General features: G+C 32.2%; 1 protein-coding gene across 1 annotated transcript in view; it reads left to right on the plus strand.

The window, feature by feature from the left end:
- The window catches only part of LOC144370554 (A disintegrin and metallopeptidase domain 3-like), a 28,800-nt gene extending 18,528 nt beyond the window's left edge, over positions 1 to 10,272 (plus strand). The window contains exon 5 of the mRNA XM_078031348.1: positions 10,192 to 10,272. Within this exon, the coding sequence (XP_077887474.1) occupies positions 10,192 to 10,272 (81 nt within the window). The remainder of the gene's footprint in view (positions 1 to 10,191) is intronic.
- Positions 10,273 to 18,614: the final 8,342 nt, after the last annotated feature.

An 18,614-nucleotide genomic window follows, 5' to 3' on the forward strand; every position in this document is an offset into this window, starting at 1 on the left:
TATTTCTTCTGTGAAGTGTCTGTTCAGCTTCTTACTGCATTTATAGATTAAGTTATTTTGGTTATTTAGTGTTAAGTTTTTTTGAGTTCTTTCTACATCCTGGAGATTAGTGCTCTGTCTGAGTGCATGTGGTAAAGGTTTTCTCCCATTCTGTAGGCTCTCTCTTCATGTTATTTATTGTTTCCTTTGCTGAGAAGAAGCTTTTTAGTTTGTATCCCTCCCATTTATTGATTCTTGATTTCACTTCTTGTGCTTTAGGAATCCTGTTAAGGAAGTCAGTTCTTGAGACAACATGGTGGAAAGTTGGGCCTACTTTTTCTTCTGTTAGGTGCAGGGTCTCTATTCTAGTGCTTAAGCCTTTGATCCACTTTAAGTTGACTTTTGTGCAGGGTGAGAGATAAGGTTTAATTTCATTTTATATATATATATGGATATTTAGTTCTCCCAGCACCATTTGTTGAAGAGGCTATCTTTTCTCCAATGTATGTTTTTCGCACCTTTGTCTAGTATGAGATAACTGTATTTATATAGGTTTGTCTCTATGTCTTCTGTTCTGTACCATTGGTTAACGTATTTATTTTGGTGCCAAAACCATGCCAATTTTTGTTACTATTTCTCTGTAATATAGTCTAAGGTCTGGTACTGTGATGCCTTCTGCTTCATTCTTCTTGCTAAGGATTGCTTTGGCTATTCTGGGACTCTTATTTACCAAATGAGTTTTATGATTTTTTTTCTAGTTCTATGAAAAAACGTCATTAGAATTTTAATAGGTATTGCATTAAATCTATATAATACTTTCGGTAGCATGGTCATTTTGACAATGTTAATTTTGCCTATCCAACAGCATGATACATCTTTCCACCTTCTAAGGTCTCCCTCAGTTTCTTTCTTTAGTATTCTGTAGTTTTCATTGTAGAGTTCTTATACCTCTTTCATTAGATTGATTCTCATGTATTTTATTATTTTTAGGCTATTGTAAATGAGGCAGTTCTCCCAAATTCTCTTGCAGTGGATTTATCACTGATGTATAGAAATGCATTTGATTTATGTGTATTGATTTTATATCCTGCTACTTTTTTAAATCTTCTCACTATAGAATCTTGTTATTGGCAAATAGTTGGCCTGGGGTTTAGCATAGATTTGCTTTTTCAATGTGGAGGTACGGTAAAAACTACTATTCCTAGGTTTTCTAATGTTTTGATCATGAAGGTGTGCTATATTTTGTCAAATGCTTTTTCTGCATGTATTAAGATGATGATATGTTTCTTGTCTATTGATGTGATGAATTACACTTATTGATTTCCCCATGTTGAGCCAACCTTGAATCCCTGGGATGAACCATATTTGATTTTGGTGCACTGTCTTCTTAATATGTTATTGTATGTGATTTGCTGATATTTTATTGATAGATTTTGCATCTATGTACATCAGGGATATAGGTCTGAAGTTTTCTTTCCTTTATGGTCTTTGTCTCATTTTGGTATCAGGGTGATACTAGCCACATAGAATGAGTTTGGAAGGATTCCCTCGTTTTGTATTTCATGGAATAATTTGAGGAGTATTGGTGTTAATTCTTCTTTGAAGATCTTGTAGAATTTGGCTGAGAATTCATCTGGTCTTATGGTTTTCTTGGTTGGTGGGCTTTTGATGGAATCTTCAGTTTCATTGCTTGAAATTGAGCTGTTTAAATTGTGTATGTCCTCTTGACTCATTTTGGGTATATCATGTTTCTAGAAATTTGTTGATGCCTTTGATATTTTGTATTTTATTTGAGTATAAATTTCAAAATAATTTCTAATTATCTTCTGTATTTTAGTAGTGTACATTGTGATATTTCCTTTTTCATCATTAATTTTAGTAGTTTGAGTTTTCTGTCTTCATTAGTGTAGCTAAGGGTTTCTCAATTTTATTTCATTTTTCAGAATCAACTTTTTATTTTGTCAATTTTTGATCTTCACTTGTTTCTTTTGTTCAATTTCATTGATGTCAGCTCTAATTTTAATTATTTCCTCTCTTCTATTGTTTTGGTATTGATTTGTTCTTCTTTTTCAAGATATTTGAGATATAATGTTAGGTCATTTATTTGTTGACTTTTTATTATTTTAATGAATGAACTCAAATGCAGTGAACTTTCTTCTTAGTACTGCTCTCATAGTGTCCCAGAGATTTTGATATGTTGTGTCATTGTTCTCATTTACTTAAAAGTATTTTTTATTTCCTCCCTGATTTCTTCGGCTATCCATTCATCATTCAATAGCATGTTATTTAGTCTTCAGGTTTTGGAGTAGCTTCTTTTTAATTTTATTGTTGATTTCTAGTTTCATTCCATTATGATCTAACAGAATGCAGCATAGTATTTCTAATTTTTTTGTATTTACTATATGTTGCTTTGTAGCATAACACATGGTATATTTTACAGAAGGATTCATTGCTGTTGAGAAGAGAGGGTATCCACTCAATGATGGATGAAATACTTTTTATATGTCTGTTAAGTCTAAATTATTGATTTTATCATTTAGTTCTATAGTTTCTTCGTTTAGTTTTTGTTTGGAAGATCTAGCCAGTGGTGAGAGAGGTGTGTTAAAGTCACCCATATTATTGTGTTGTGGTCTAATTGGTTTTTGAAATTATGAAGAGTTTGTTTGATATACTTGAATGGTCCATTGTTTGGGGCATATATATCTATAGTTGTTATGTCTTGAAGATGTATGATTACCTTAAGCAGTATGAAATTTCCTTTATCCCTTCTGACTAACTTTGGCTTGAAGTCCACTTTGTCTAATTTGAGGATGGAAACCCCTGCTTGTTTACACAGCCCATGCAAGTGGTATGTTTTTTTCCCAACCTTTCACCTTCAGTCCATGGATGTCATTGCCTAGGAGGTGAGTCTTTTAAAGAATATTGTCAATCTACCAGTTTATTTCTTTTGATTAATGAGTTTAGGCTGTTAATGTTCAGTATTATTATTGAGCTACAATTTATATAAATTACCATTCGTTTTGGTTTATTTCTGGTTTTTAACTTGACTTAGTTTCTCCCCTGTTTGACTTTTCCTTTAGTGAAGTTCTTCCCTTTGCTGGTTTTCATTCTTTTTTTCATTTTCTCCTCATAGAATAGTTTGCTGAGATTATTCTGTATTGCAGGCTTTCTAGTTTTGAATTATTTTAACTCTTTTTTAATGAAGTAAGATTTTCATTTCACCTTCAAATCTATATCTTAGGTTTTCTGGATAGAAAATTCTTGGTTGGCATTCATTCCTGGAGCTCTTGGCATTGAGGGTCTGGGTTGAGAAATCAGCTGAAATCTGAATTGCTTTTATCCTATATGTAATTTGATTCTTTCTCTCACAGCCTTTAAAATTCTAGCCTTATTCTGTATGTTAGTCATTCTTATTATAATGCATCTTGGTGTGGGTCTGCTGTAATTTTTTTTTATATTTGAGGTCCTATATGCCTCTTTTAGTTGATTTTCCATTTCATTCTTTAGACTTGGGAAATTTTCTGCTATTATGTCATTGGAAAAGATTATTTATTCCCTTGGTTTGTATCTTTGTGCCTTCATATATTCTGATAAATCTTAAATTTGGTCTTTTCATGTTATCCCATATTTCTTGGAATTTCTATTCATGGTTTCTTACCATCTTCTCTATATGATCAACTTTATTTTCAAGAGTATACATTTTGTCTTTATTGCTTGAGGTTCTGTCTTCCAAGTGGTCTAGTCTGTTGATGATACTTTCCATTGAATTTTTAATTTGGTTTATTTTCTCCTTCATTTTGTGGATTTCTGTTTGACTTTTTTTTATGATCTATGCTTGACTATTGAAGTGATCTTTCACTTTGTATATTTTCTCTATGATACCATCAGTCTAACTATGTACCTTCTAAAGTCCTTCTCTGACATTTCTTCTACTACATTATCTATGGATTCTATTGTTGGGACATCTTGGTTTGTTTGAGGTGCTTTATTCCCTTGTTTTTCTTCATGTTCTTTATATGTCTTCCCATCTAGCAGTATGGATCAGAGGCAGCACAGTTTCTACCCTGTAGTCTTATAGTGTCCCTGAGGCTTCTGACACCCCACCTTTAGGGAGGAGACCAATATTAACAGCACCAACTGCAAAAAATATACAACCTTCAACCAAATATCTCCTATTAAGGTTTTATCACAATAAACAGAAATGATGTGTTCAATTATTGTCCTCAATATAACAGTAAGTTTGCTAAAAGGGTTTACTATTTCAAATGATGGACAAAGAGGGAACAGAAGTCGCAATGGATATGACATTTATGAAGGAGAAGAAGAGAAGATACAGGTAAAAATTTATAGTAAGAGCATAGGAGGAATTAATAGAGGTTAGCTGTTAGCATGAGAAAAGTGAGAGAGAATCCAGGGAGACAGATAAGTGAGAGAACAAGTCTATACAGATTTAGAAACAAAGGTAAAAATATAAGGATATACAACAAAGTATAATATTCAATTCAAACATCTCATTCATCAACAAATTGATGCATGAAAAATATTTGTATTCAAAGACAGTAGAGATGTGAGACTGGGGTGGGGAGAGAGAGGAAAAAAAGAAGAGAGAAATTCTCAATGGAAAATTGAACAATTGCTTTTGTTGGCTTTCAAAAATGTTCTCAGCTGCCAATGGGTGGGGAATCTGAAGTTTTATGGTAGCTTCAGTCTGGTGGGTGCCAGACTTCTTCTAGTCTTCCTACCCATTGTAGATGGCCCCTTATGTCATCCCTGCCCACTTCAGGATTCACTAAATGTCTCCACTAAGTTGGAGAGAAAACCCGTTTTTTCCCCCAGTTTCTCCAACCCGTGCTTCCCCCCATACTCAGGGAACTGCCTCCAGTCTCTGGCTTTCCACAGGCTTTCTAGGCCCAGACTGGCCCACACAGGCCCAAGGTGCAATTTGATGGATTTGAACCTCAGATTCCCCAGGGTCTGCCCTGGTGGAGATGGTGGCAGTGGCAGCAGCAAACCTGCAGGCCCCTTGGCTCTGGACTCCCAGGCCCTCACTGGTGTCACAAAATGGTGGTGGCCATGTATAACCTCTGCTTGAATCCTGAGTCATGGAGCTATAAGAAATGCAAACTTGTGGGCTGGGGATATAGTTCATTTCTTTTTTGAACCTTCTTCCATTGCCATACATGTGAGCTTTTGGGGGACACCACGTCTAAACCATGACAATCACATATTCTTTATCCATTTGTATGTTGATAGGCACCTGGAATGATTTGATAACTGGATACTGTGAATTGTATTACTGTAAACATTGATATGTTTGTATCACTCTGTATGTTGATTTTAGTTCTAGTGGATAAGGAGTGGAATTAAGAAGCAGTGGAATACCTGGGCCATCTGGAGGATCCATTCCTAGTTTTTGAGGAGCTCCATACTGTTTCCAAGTGGTTATACTAATTTGCTTCCCTACTAACGATAAATAAGTGTATCTTTGCCCAAATCCTCATCAGAATTTATTATTTGTATCTTTAATCACTGTCATTCTAACTGGTGTGAGATGAAATCTCAGTGCAGTTTTCATTTACATTTCCCTGATTGACAGATATGTCGAATATATTTTCTTATATTCATTTGTAATTTGTATTTCTTCTTTTGAGAAGTGTTTATTGAGTTCACTTTCCCATTTGTTCATTGGATTTTTTGTTGTTAAATTTGGGGTTCCTTATATATTCTAGATATTAATCCCCTGTCAAAGACGTAGCTGGCAGAGATTTTCTCCCATTCTCTAGGCTCTCTCTTCACACTCTGGTTTTCTATGTTGTGTAGAAGCTTTTCAATTTGATGTTTTCTCACTTACTAATTCTTGGTTTGATTTCTTGAACTTTAGGAGGTCTTCTTAAAGAAGTCAGTGCTTGTGCAAATATGTTGGAGTGTGGACCCTATATTTTCTTCTCACAGTTGAAAATTTTCTGGTCTAATTCCTAGTTCTTTGTTCACTTTGAATTTACTTTTGTCCAGGGTGAGAGATAATGATCTAGTTTCATTCTCCTAAATACAGACATTCAGTTTTCCCAGCACCATTTGTTTAAAAGCTTGTCTTTTTTCCAACATATACTTTTCTCACCTTTGTTAAGTCTCAGATTACTGTATCTATGTGGATTTGCCCTGTGACTTTCATTCTATTTACTGGTCTTTAGGTCTGTTTTAATGGCAATACCATGCTGTTCTTGTTACTGTAGATTAGTAGTATAATCGGAGATCAAGTATTATGATGCCTCCATCATCAGTCTTCTTGTTCAGTATTCTTTTGGCTATTCTAGGTATTTTTTGTTCTTCCTTATAAATTTTTCATTATGTTTCTCCATCAGTGAAGAATATCACAGTCATTGTGATGGGAATTGCATTGGATCTGTTTAAGATTTTTGGTAATATGGCCATTTTGACAATATTAACTCTGCCTGTTCAAAGTATGGTTGATCTATTGATCTTCTAAGATCGTCAATTTCTTTCTTGAGTGTTCTACAGTTTTTATTGTAGAGGTTTTCATCTCCATGTTAGATGTACCCCTAATATTTTTTAAGGCTATTGTGTGTGAATGGGATAGTTTCCCTGATTTATTTCTCAACTGATTGGAGTATAAGAAAGCTGTTATGTATGTAGGTTCCATATCCTGCTACATTGCTAAATTTGTTTATCAGCTCTAGAAGTCTTCTGGTGGAGTTTTCTCGTATTCTACATATAGGATTCAGTCATCAACAAACAGAGGTAATTTGACTTAATTTTCTATTTGTATCCCTTTAATTTTTTCTCTTTTCTGTTTCTTCTGGCTAGAGATTAAAGAATTATATCAAATAGGAGTGATGAGAATGGACATGCTTCTTCCTGATTTTGGGGGAAATGCTTTCACTTTTTTTCCACTCAGTATGATGCTGGCTTGGGTTTCTCATATATACTCTTTATGATGTTGATGTGAGTTCTTTCTAAGTCTAGTTTCTCCTGCATTTTTGACAAAAATAGGTGCTGGAATTTACGAAATACTTTTTTGAATCTATTGAGATGATCATGTGATTCTTGATCATGGTATATTATCTTCTTACTGTGTTCTTGAATATGGTTTCTTAATATATTATTAAGGATTTTTAAGTATATTTTCATTTGAAATATTAATCTATAGTTTTCTTTCCTTGATGTGTCTTTGTCTGGTTTAGGTTTCAGGGTGATACTGGTTTCATAGAATGAATTTGGAATTTTTATGGAATAATTTGAAGAAGATTGACATTATTTCTTCATTATTAAGGATCTGGTAGAACTCAGTTGAGAATCTCTGTGGTCCTGGGATTTTCTCTGTTGGATGACTTTCTCTGTTGACTGCTGCTTTAATCACATTGCTTGATATTGTTTTGTGTATATTTTCTATAGTCTCTTGGTTTAATTTAGGTAAGTCATATGTATCTGGAAATTTGTCAATATCTTCTAATTTTTACATTTTCAGTTGTTTGGAGTATTAATTTTCAAAATAGTTTCAAATGAACCTTCTGATTTTAGACATGGCTATAGTGACAGATTTTTCATCCCTAATTTGTTGAGTTGGATTTTCTGCTTATGATTTTGTTAATTTGGCTAAAGTTTATCAATCCTGTTTACCTTTTCTTTGTTGTATTGATAATTTTTATTGTTTTTTTTATCTCAATTTCATCTGTGAAATTATTTCCTGTCTTCTATTAATATTGGGATAGTTTGTTCTTTCCTCTTTAGGACCTAGAGGTATAACATTAGATTATTATTATTATTATTATTATTATTATTATTATTATTATTATTTTGTATTTTCTAACACTTGCTTTGTATTCAAAATGTGGTGTCTTTACAAAGAAAGTGAGTTTGCTTGACAATGGCTGAAAACAGTTTGTAGATGTCTGTTAGGTTCATTTTATTAGTAGCATTTTTTTTTTTTTTAGTTCTGAAGGGTCTTTACTTAGTTTCAGTTTGGATGATCTATCTGTTGAGAGAAGTGTATTGAAATCAACCAGTATTATTTTTGGGGGGATCTATTTGAATCTTTCTGTTGACTAGTGTTTGTTTTATATATGTAGGTGCACCATTGTTTTGAGACATAAATATTTACAATCATATATTTTGTTGGATGATTCTCTTAACCACTATGAAGTTACCTTCCTTGTTTCTTTTACTTAATTTTAATTTGAAGGCTACTTTGTCAGATATGAGAGTAGCTATTTCTGTTTGCTTTTGGTCTTTCCTCTCAGTCTGTGGATGTCTTTTCCTATAAGGGGAATCTCTAAAAATAACTATGGTTGGGTCTTGTTATATTGAACTAAGACAATCTATGCCTTTTGATTGGAGCACCTAGACCATTTAAATTCAGTATTATTTTACAATAATGATTTTTATTTCCTGCCATTTTGATTTATTTCTAATATTAAATTCAGATTTGATTCTTCTTTAATTGACTCTTCTTCCAATGCAGTTCATCCCTTTGCTTGTTCTCGTTTTTATTTTACCTTTCTTCTGGGTGAAATATTTCACTGAGTATGTTTACTAGTGTTTAGTAGGGTTGACTTAATGGTTATGAATTGTTATAATTTATATGAATCATAGTAGGGTGTTTCCTTTCATCTTCAGTTTAAAAAGATAGCTTTTCCAGACACAACAATCTTGGTTGGTACCCACTAATTTTAAAGTTTGGTATATATTATTCCAGGTCCTCCTGCTTTTTCATTTATTTCAAGAGAATTTGTAATTGCTCATTGGTGCCATTTTATTATGACTGCCTTCTAATCATTTTAAAAGTAGTTCTCATGTGTTATACATCTTAATGTTGGCATTAGTTGATTTCCTTTTCTGATTCTTATTGTGATTTTGATTATACCATTAACATTTACTGAAGAGTACTCCTGATCTTATTTAAACATTCTCTTTTAGAAGGCAGCCTTATAGTTTAATTTCACTTGTAGTGTGGCCTGATACAATGTAGCTTTCTTGAGACTTGCCTGTGCTCAATCTCCTGATTCATCTGAAGTGATTAAACTATAAATTTATATGGTACTTTCCTGGGCCAAATGGTATTGATATGGGGGCATGGGTGATGAATACCTGTGGGATGAATAGCAATTGCTCTGGTTATCAGAGGAATGGGTGTCATGGTACTTCTTTCTATCTCTTCTTATGTCCCTTAGTAAGGAATTCTCCTGTCTGGCTGAACTACTACTGTATGGTTATTAGAAAATATCTTACAGGGATCCTATCCTTTCTCTTGGAGCATGTTCAGGAATAGGTAAATTTGTGTTGCTTTCTATTTCTGGGAAGTGATTTGGGACCTGCTTTCTCTTCTACTCTTTGTGAAGGGAGTTACAGGGGTCTGCTACTATTGCTTAACATGAAGTAGGGTATTATTTTCCTGTGTGCAGACAGTCATTTCTAGTGATGTGGGTGGGTCCAGCATTTTGCTCTCATTGTGTGCTAAATAAAAATGGATTAGCTCACCTGGGCTCTATTGACTACCACAGAGAATAGATCTAGCTTGCCACTCTCCATGAGTAGAGGTAAGGGTATTGTGTAAGCTAAAATAAACAAACAAAAGTGGCCAGTGATGCCTGGGAGCTAATCGTATATAAACAGACTCATAAGAGACCAATGTGATGACCTGAAATTTTCACAGTATTGACTACTAAAGGAACAGAACTGACTCTAGAGATCACTAGAATTTAAAGGAAGGGAAAAAGGAATTTACTAAAGGAATGTTAGGGGAGTGATGGGAAAAGAATAAGATTATGAAAGTCAATGGTAGGGAGAGCTTGAAGTAATGATCATCAGTGATTTTTTAAGCAAGATATTAAGAAGAAATCAAAGTGAGGGAATGTCATTTACTATGCTTTTAGGTAGCCCTGAAAAATTAATGGAATGTTTGCAGTTGATATTAGCTGTATTCTGTTAATTATAAGTTAGGAAGGATAAGAAAGTTGTTCACAAAATAATTAGAATTATAGCAAGAAATGTTTGAAGTAGGTTGATGATCCTGATGGTTTATAGGCAGACGACAGTTTAAAGGATCAATTTGCACACCAAGAGTAAGGACACAGAATATCAGATGACTGGTGTTATGATGATAGCTAAATCTGAGTGCTTGATGATATCTAGGGAGTAAGAATAAAACCGAGGACTTCATTTAGAAATCAATTATGAATATATCTTCCTTCTTAGGGTGATTGCTTTTATCAAGGAAATGTTGAAGATATTCCACAATCTGCTGTGACACTAAACGTCTGCTCAGGACTCAGGTAATGGCATAATCTAAAGATTATGGACATTCATTGAGGTCTTTTGTCAACTCTTGATTTTTAGAATAGAGTGAGACAAAAGAATATAGTTTTTGATTGTGTTTCTTTTCATATACTTTGTTTCCTCCTCTTGTGCCTATCCTTTCTCACATTTGTCTTCTTTGTTTTGCCATCCTAAGAAAAAGCCCCTTATTAGCATGAAGAATTTTTATGTTTCTCTGCAATATTAGAACCACAACTCACTTTAAATGCTACAACAGAGGGAAGATCTGTAAAAAACTGGTTTTGAAACTTAATTCAAGTGGGAGCTATTCTTGATATAAGATTACAGAGAAATGCAAATTAAAACCACTCTAAGATACCATCTCACTCCAATAAGAATGGCAGCCATTATGAAGTCAAACAACAATAAGTGCTGGCGAGGATGTGGGGAAAAAGGTACACTCATACATTGTTGGTGGGACTGCAAATTGGTGCAGCCAATTTGGAAAGCAGTATGGAGATTCCTTGGAAAGCTGGCAATGGAACCACCACTTGACCCAGCTATTCCCCTTCTCGGACTATACCCAAAAGACCTAAAAAGAGTATACTACAGGGACACAGCCACATCAATGTTTATAGTAGCACAATTCACAATAGCTAGAATATGGAACCAACCTAGATGCCCTTCAATAGATGAATGGATTAAAAAAAAGTGGCATTTATACACAATGGAATATTACTCAGCACTAAAAAATAACAAGATCATGGCATTTGCAGGCAAATGGATTGCATTAGAGCAGATTATGCTAAGTGAAGTTAGCCAATCCCTAAAAAACAAATGCTGAATGTCTTCTCTGGTATAGGGGGGGTGACTCAAAACGGGATAGGGAGGAAGAACATGAGAAGAAGACTACCACTAAATAGGGAAGAGAGGTGGGAGGGAACAAGAGGGAGAAGGGGAGTTGCACGGAAGATGGAAGGAGAACCTCATTGTTATACAGAATACATATATGATGTTGTAATGAGAAAAAGAAAAAAAGTGTGTCACATTAGATTGGATAGAGAGAAAGGATGGGAGAGGAGGGGAGGAGTAGGAGGGATAGGAAGGTCAGCAGAATAGAATAGATAATATGATTGTATGTGCATTCCATGTATGTATCTGCTGTCATGTATGACTAAAAAAATAAAAATAAGTTGTATGGTAAAAAAATGTTTCTTATGATATCAATGTATATTTTTCAATGGGAAATTTGAACTAATTAAACTTTCATTTCTTTTACTGTATTTGAATATTTAGGGGATTCTTGCTGTTAGAGAATGTCAGTTATGGAATTGAACCTTTGGAATCTTCAGCTGTATTTGAACATATGATTTACCAAATTAATAATGATCAAGTTGAATATCCCCCCTTAATAGAGGGTTACTCTAGGTCCCACTATATAGGTCAGCCTTACAGGATTCTTGTGAAAACAGACGTGAGTAACCCTTGTTATTTTTATCTTCATATATGTTATGTTTGTTAAAGTTGTTCACTTTGAAATTTTGAGATTTGATACATTTGGAAAACAAACTTAAAATGATAATTACAATATTAAAAACTTTATTTTGGGGTCTTTTTCATAAAATGTTTTTGTTTATTCAGATAGAAAATACAACAGATAAAAACCCCAATGGCATGATTTTTATGCACAAACATAAGGTTTCTTTTTACTGCATATGTACATTAATAGTATAATGATTTCAAAAGGTATATGTTATTACTCTGGAACCATTATCTTTGTCAATTCAAAGTCTTTGTTTAAAAAAGTGTGTTATTTTGATAAAAAGTTTAAAAGTAGGATGGAGACTAACAATTGTCTCAAACCTCAATATCAAAAGAGAGCACTGTTAGAATTTGGGCACATTTGTTCTGATTGTTTTCATTTTCTCAATTATGAATGTAGATTTTTGAGTGTATAGACTTTTAAAATAATATAATATTCTAAATTTCTTTGAAATTTTCATCTTGCTAGATGATAATACTTTATTGAATTGTTATATTTATTATTTTAAAAATTAATATGGCTTAACTTATCTATCAATATACTAAAGAAAAAATTAAATGGAAAATACCAAAACACATGTTTAGAGCTAAATTATGTTGCTTCATGCACTGTTATAATTTTGATGTAAATTGTTTTTCTTTTTCTGACATAATTATATATGTTGAAATTTAAATTTATTCATTTTATAACACTGTATTATTTATTTTTTAATACTTTTTAAACTTTTTTTAAATTTATTTTTTAGGTGTAGATGGACACAACACAATGCCTTTATTTTTATGTGGTACTGAGGATCGAACCCGGGTCCTGGCCATGCTAGGCGAGCGCTCTACTGCTGAGCCACAATCCCAGCCCAACACTGTATTATTTTGAAGTCTTATTTTTCTGTTTAATTAGTAATTAACTTTTGAAATGTACAAAGTTTTTGAACAATCAAACTCTTTTGGATAATTACATTTAACAATATTATAACAATAACATATTTTAAAAATATTTTTGATGTACATCCTAACTTCTCTCTTTAGAATGATTTTATAACTTACATGTGGTTATCAGTGGAAAATATTTTCTTTCCACACATTGTCATCAACACTGCTTCACATTAAAGGAAAGTCAAACAAAATAACAATAAATGAAGCTTGAATTTAATATATGACATGGTCCATCTCTCTGTTTCCTTACTTTGATTTTATTTATTTTGGCAGAGGTATTAATAAAAGGACAGGTCAAGAAAATTGACCTTTGAGAAACCCATAGACATTAGAATTAATAGGTAGAAATAAAGCATAATTTTTAGTGAAACTGAAAAATGACGCCCAATTTCACATTGGCCATTTGGAAACACTCTTTGTGATGTGACCCAAAATTGTACACAGTTGAAGGAAATATTCACCACTGAAACTGAGCCTTACACAGAAAGTAAATTGAAAAACTTTGAAGGATTCTATAAATACACATCTTCAGCAAGAGAAAAACACGAGAATTGATGTGTTAGGAAAGACAATTTAGAAACTGTTTGGAACCATCCTCCTCCAGTGAACCAGTAATAGAGAGGGACTGGAAGAGTCACAGATAACTTTCACCTCCATCTGCCTGAGTTTGAATTGCAAATCTGACATCACAAGAATGTGGACAAGTCACATAATTATGTAAAAAGTATTTATATTTTATCATTTATTAAAAACAAAATAACAAAATTAATTATATTAACTAGTAATATGCAATTATTACAATGTTTAAACAAGTTTAAATGTGGAAATTATTTTGCATAGTATGTGGAGAATAAAAGCAAACAATGAATGTTAATACTATAACTATTACTATTTTCTTACCACATTTTTTGATGTAGTGGAGCACATAATCAAGCAGTTATGAAAAGTTTGGGTAAGCAGTTATGAAAACTTATGAAAAGTTTCAAAGACAAAATGCAACAATGAAGTAAAGCAGAAATAAATAGTTCCAAATTTCAGAAACTATTAAGAAGTCCCTGCATAGATGTCATTACAGGAGTAGAGATAACTGGGTATTGGTACATATTTGTGAATTTCATATCTTTCATGGGGATCTCAATCATTGCTTTTCATTATCAATTTGATAGATATATATATATATATATATATATATATATATATATATATATATATATATATAAAATTTAAATGTGCAAAACTGCTTTATAGGGACAAATAACATAAAATCTATTTAGACATGTTCTTACATATGTGAAAGGACACCAATAAACATGGAGTTGAAAACAGAACCAGCAGTCAAACGAAATATGATAAAGAGCTTTAAAACCTGAACACATCTGTTTATCCCTGCTCCTGCCTTAAACCCCAATAAAAAGGCATCAACATGCAGAGACAAGCAGTATAGGAGAAGAGTAACAGCAGTAGAACTTGAATAGAAGAGAGACAACAGCTGATTTAGCCTCTCCAAAACTGATCTTATCCTAGAAATGAAGACAAGCTAGCAAATTCTAAACTGGAGGACAGTTATTTGTATTGCAGAAACATACGACAAATTTCTGGGATTGTCTATTTAAATTCATTAGTTAGTGGATATGAGGTATCTTCAGAGGGAATTTGGGCGAAAATTTAGAAAAGCCATCTTCTCCTAAGCAACTGCATTTTATAGACAGATGGAAAGCAAACTTTTGGGAGTGTTTGAGGTCATGATGCCAGACACAGATGTTCTGCCATCTCTCACAATTAAGATGAAAAAAAAAACCACACTGAACCTACCATGGTTAAATTAAATGTGTGGCGCATGGGGTAATGGGAACCAGGATTTGATATTCTTCTAAGGAGTTATATTGGAAGATGATTCTAACTAACCAAAGAAAATACCTAGCCATATTGATAGCAAAGCTGTTTTTTTAAATCAAAGACAAAATAAAAAAATAATTACTCTCTGTGAGGATTCCATCCCATAAAACACTACAAAATCACAGAAGTTAGAATAAACTATTACTGTTAGATTCTTAATACGGAAGGATTGGATAAAATGAGGAAGAACACCATTATTCTCTTTGTTCACATTGTTGATATTTAATGCGATAATCACTAGTGCTCTCTCCACTTGATTTTGTTCAGTCACAGAATGATAACAGTGTAATATGAAAGACAGAAACAGGGCCAAAATATAGTTAAATTTTGAAGTAACAAAGAGTATAGAGGTTGAGAACAAAAAATTACTATTAGTATCCTTTGAGAGATGTGAGAAAGTATTGATCCACCAAATCAAAATCAGGCATTATTAAAAATAAAATTTAGCAGATTCACGAAATTTATTGGAAACTTAATAAATAAAATAGAACCAAAGATCATTGGTTAATGGATTTTTTACAATGTTGCTAAGGATTTTCAAAGACTAATTAATTCTTAAGAAATGGTGAGAGAGTATTGGATGTCCATACAGAATGACATGAGTTCTGAACTTTATACAAAAATTGAATTCACTGTAGACTTAATGGCCAAAGCTAAATGAAATTTTTAGTAGGGAATTCAGTAGAAACCAAGTTAATGAACTGCAAATGTGTGAAAAGAGATATTCAACACTATCAAGAACCTGAGAAATTCACATCAAACCTCAAAGAAATATTAATACAGAACAGCAGGATTGGATAAAATGAGGAAGATAAAGTACCAAACCTAGAGAAGGATGTAGAACAATTGGGACTATATTAATTCTTAGTGAGAATGCATAATGATCAACTTACTTTGGAAAGTCACTTGTCTCTTTCATACAACTTTACATACCCACAATTACTGTATAAGTAATCCAAGCAACCATCATCAGTCTTGTGTCTAAATGAATTGTGATATACCTTTAAAATGACAACAAATCTGTTGAACTACTAATAATGCCAAGGATGCGAAGGAATGCTGACTGTCACAAGCCAAGATTACATACCAAATGAAGCTACTTACATAAATTCTGGAATAGATTATTCTAACCTGTGGTGTGAGAAAGCTATTTACATGGAAGAACATGATGGAAAGATTCTTTCTCTTAATTATGGCAATGGTTATGTGAGTGGATAACATTAGTTATAAATCATAACTGTATCCATAAATGGATGCATTTTATTGATTGAAAACCTTAATAAAGTTAATAAAGTCAAAGTACAAAGAACAAGAAAATACAGATCAGGTTTAGACAAGTGCTGATGGAAATTTATTTTGAAGATGGTGATGTGGGAGTGTTCTGCAAGGCACATGGGAATGCTTTGAGAGGAAGAAACCATGGATTGCCATCTCATTTCAGTGATTTTTTTTTTTGAAGATTCTAATTGGCAAGAATATAAAGTGGAATGCTGTTGACTTGTTTCTAAGATCTTTATTTGGATTCTTACCTTTTAAATCATCATCCATACTCTTAATTTCATAAACACATCTATATCCACGTATCTAATGTGTTTTGTATCTAATGTGTTTCTGTGAATGTACAGAATACACATATATACATGTCTATAGCATATGCTAATTACATGTAAGAATTTTTAAAATGTTTTATTTCATTCTTGTCCTCTATTTCACAGAAAATTTCAGAGATAACATTGAAAACAACACTGAAAATACAAATCATAATAGATAAAGCAATGGTAGGTATTATTGATATATTTTATTAGATTTTGCTTTGTATTGGAATTAAGGGGAATATGAATAAGAAACTTTTGATTTTTTACAATAGGGATATATTTTATTCTATTCAAAATATGTGCTTCAGCACATATTTTAGGGCATAAAGAAACATTGTACATTGCCTTTACACTGAAATAAAGAGACCAGGTTTTATGTGTTGTCCTTCAAAACAGTATAGAATTATAGAAATAATGTAGCACTTTTTATGGAAGGGCTCTACTATACTATAGCCTACTGTTATAATTAACTGTGGATTCTTCTAGGTGCACTCCAATATTTAATGAAATTCTTTCCTAAATCTCTTTCCATATAAGCTATTTGATTAAATGCTAAATTGAAGAAACTTTTTTAAAATAAAACTTTCTTAAAATATTACTTTGTTTAATAATTGGTTCTTTCTCAGAACTTCTATTTTGTTTCTAATTGTTGTTTAAAGAAATTAAAAGAAATTTCATTTTTCTACTCTTACTCATAATTTCCAAAGTTTTCATTCCTTCTAATAGGTGTGCATGACTGATATTTCTTTTAGCATCCTGAATTCTCTCCATTGTTTGTTCTTGTGAAATTATGTTACTTTCATCCTTTTAAAACTTTTTATCTGGAAATAATTTCAAGCTTTCAGGAAATTTGTAGGGATATGAATATTATATAGAACACCATTATTCTCTTTGCTCACATTGTTAATATTTAATGCCATGATCACTAGTGCTCTCTCCACTTGATTTTAAAATGCAAGTTGTAAAGCATATCATGAAGCATAACTCTGAAGTACTTTATTGGGTGCTTACTTTGCTTTTGAAGAACATTGTGTCATATAATCACAACAGTGTTAGTCTTTTCAATTAAAGTAGCATTGCTAAAATGCTTTGTGAAGTCCACTGTAATTTAATGTCATCAAATTAAGATAATACTATCTAAGAATGCTCTGAATTTGGTGTCAACATACCTTATATACAGTCAGAGATATGATAAATTGTGGTATAATGGTGTATTAAGAATCATATTGCAATTAATAATAATAATAATAATAATAATAATAAAGCTCATGTATAATGGCATAATTTGGAGTGAACAGACTTTATATACAGTGTTACGAAAAATGGTGTTGTGAATGGATAATTATGATTGTAATGCATTCCCCTACTGTCATGTATGTAAGAAATAAAAAAAAGTTAAAAAAATAAACAAGTAAAAAAAAAGTACTTTTTATGTCTTACTATAGGTCAGTTTATAAAAGACAGTTATCTATAGCCTTTCATTGTTAACATAGTTTGTACATAAATACATAAAAACCATACCATATATATTAATAATATTAATAATTATGTTATCAATATTATATGTAATACCAATATATAATAGCCAGTGTTTGCATGAATGTTTCAAGTCTTACATAATTTTACTGTTAATTTATCTGCTCTATCAGTATTAAGAGAATCATATAAAAATATCTCATGACACATGTCAATTTCTATTTTTAATTCAGTTAAATATTCTTTAATGTGTTTTGTGGTAATATTAGTTACAATCAAGTTTAGAATGTTTCCATCTCCCCAAGCTGAATATTTTATCAATAGGTTGTGATAATAATATACTTTTTTCTCCTTTATCTTTATATTTATTAACATAATAATATATTTCTCACATAACATGTGCTTTGTGCCTAGTATTTTCCTGGTACTAGAAGATATATTTTTATCCTTTGAATCTTCATATTCCCAAAGTTCTCTTATATTTTAGAGTTCTTTATTTAAACTCCCATATATTCCATTTTTATTTTCTTTGCAATGGAGAGTGTTCTCTGTTACTTTTTGATTATTTATATATTTGAATTCATTTGCACCATCATACTCCATTTTGATTTTCATATGAGGCACGTTCACTCAAACCTCACATTCTTTTTTACGTACATGTATAATATAGTTCATTGTGGAAGGTTACCGGCTAAGACAGGAACACAGCGTGAAAAACATTTCTAGAGTTCTCTAAAGAAGGATGCCATTTCTTTTGTCTGTATTGTAAATGTACTTGTTTTAGTTATTTTTCATCACTGTGACCAAAATCCTCAAGAAAAATAATATAGAATTGGAAAAGTGTATTGGGGGCTGACAGTTTCAGAGGTCTCAGTCCATAGATAGACAACTCCACAGATTTTGGCCCAAGATAAGGCAGAA

This window comes from Ictidomys tridecemlineatus, chromosome 14 (assembly GCF_052094955.1).
Source record: "Ictidomys tridecemlineatus isolate mIctTri1 chromosome 14, mIctTri1.hap1, whole genome shotgun sequence".
NCBI lineage: Eukaryota > Metazoa > Chordata > Mammalia > Rodentia > Sciuridae > Ictidomys > Ictidomys tridecemlineatus.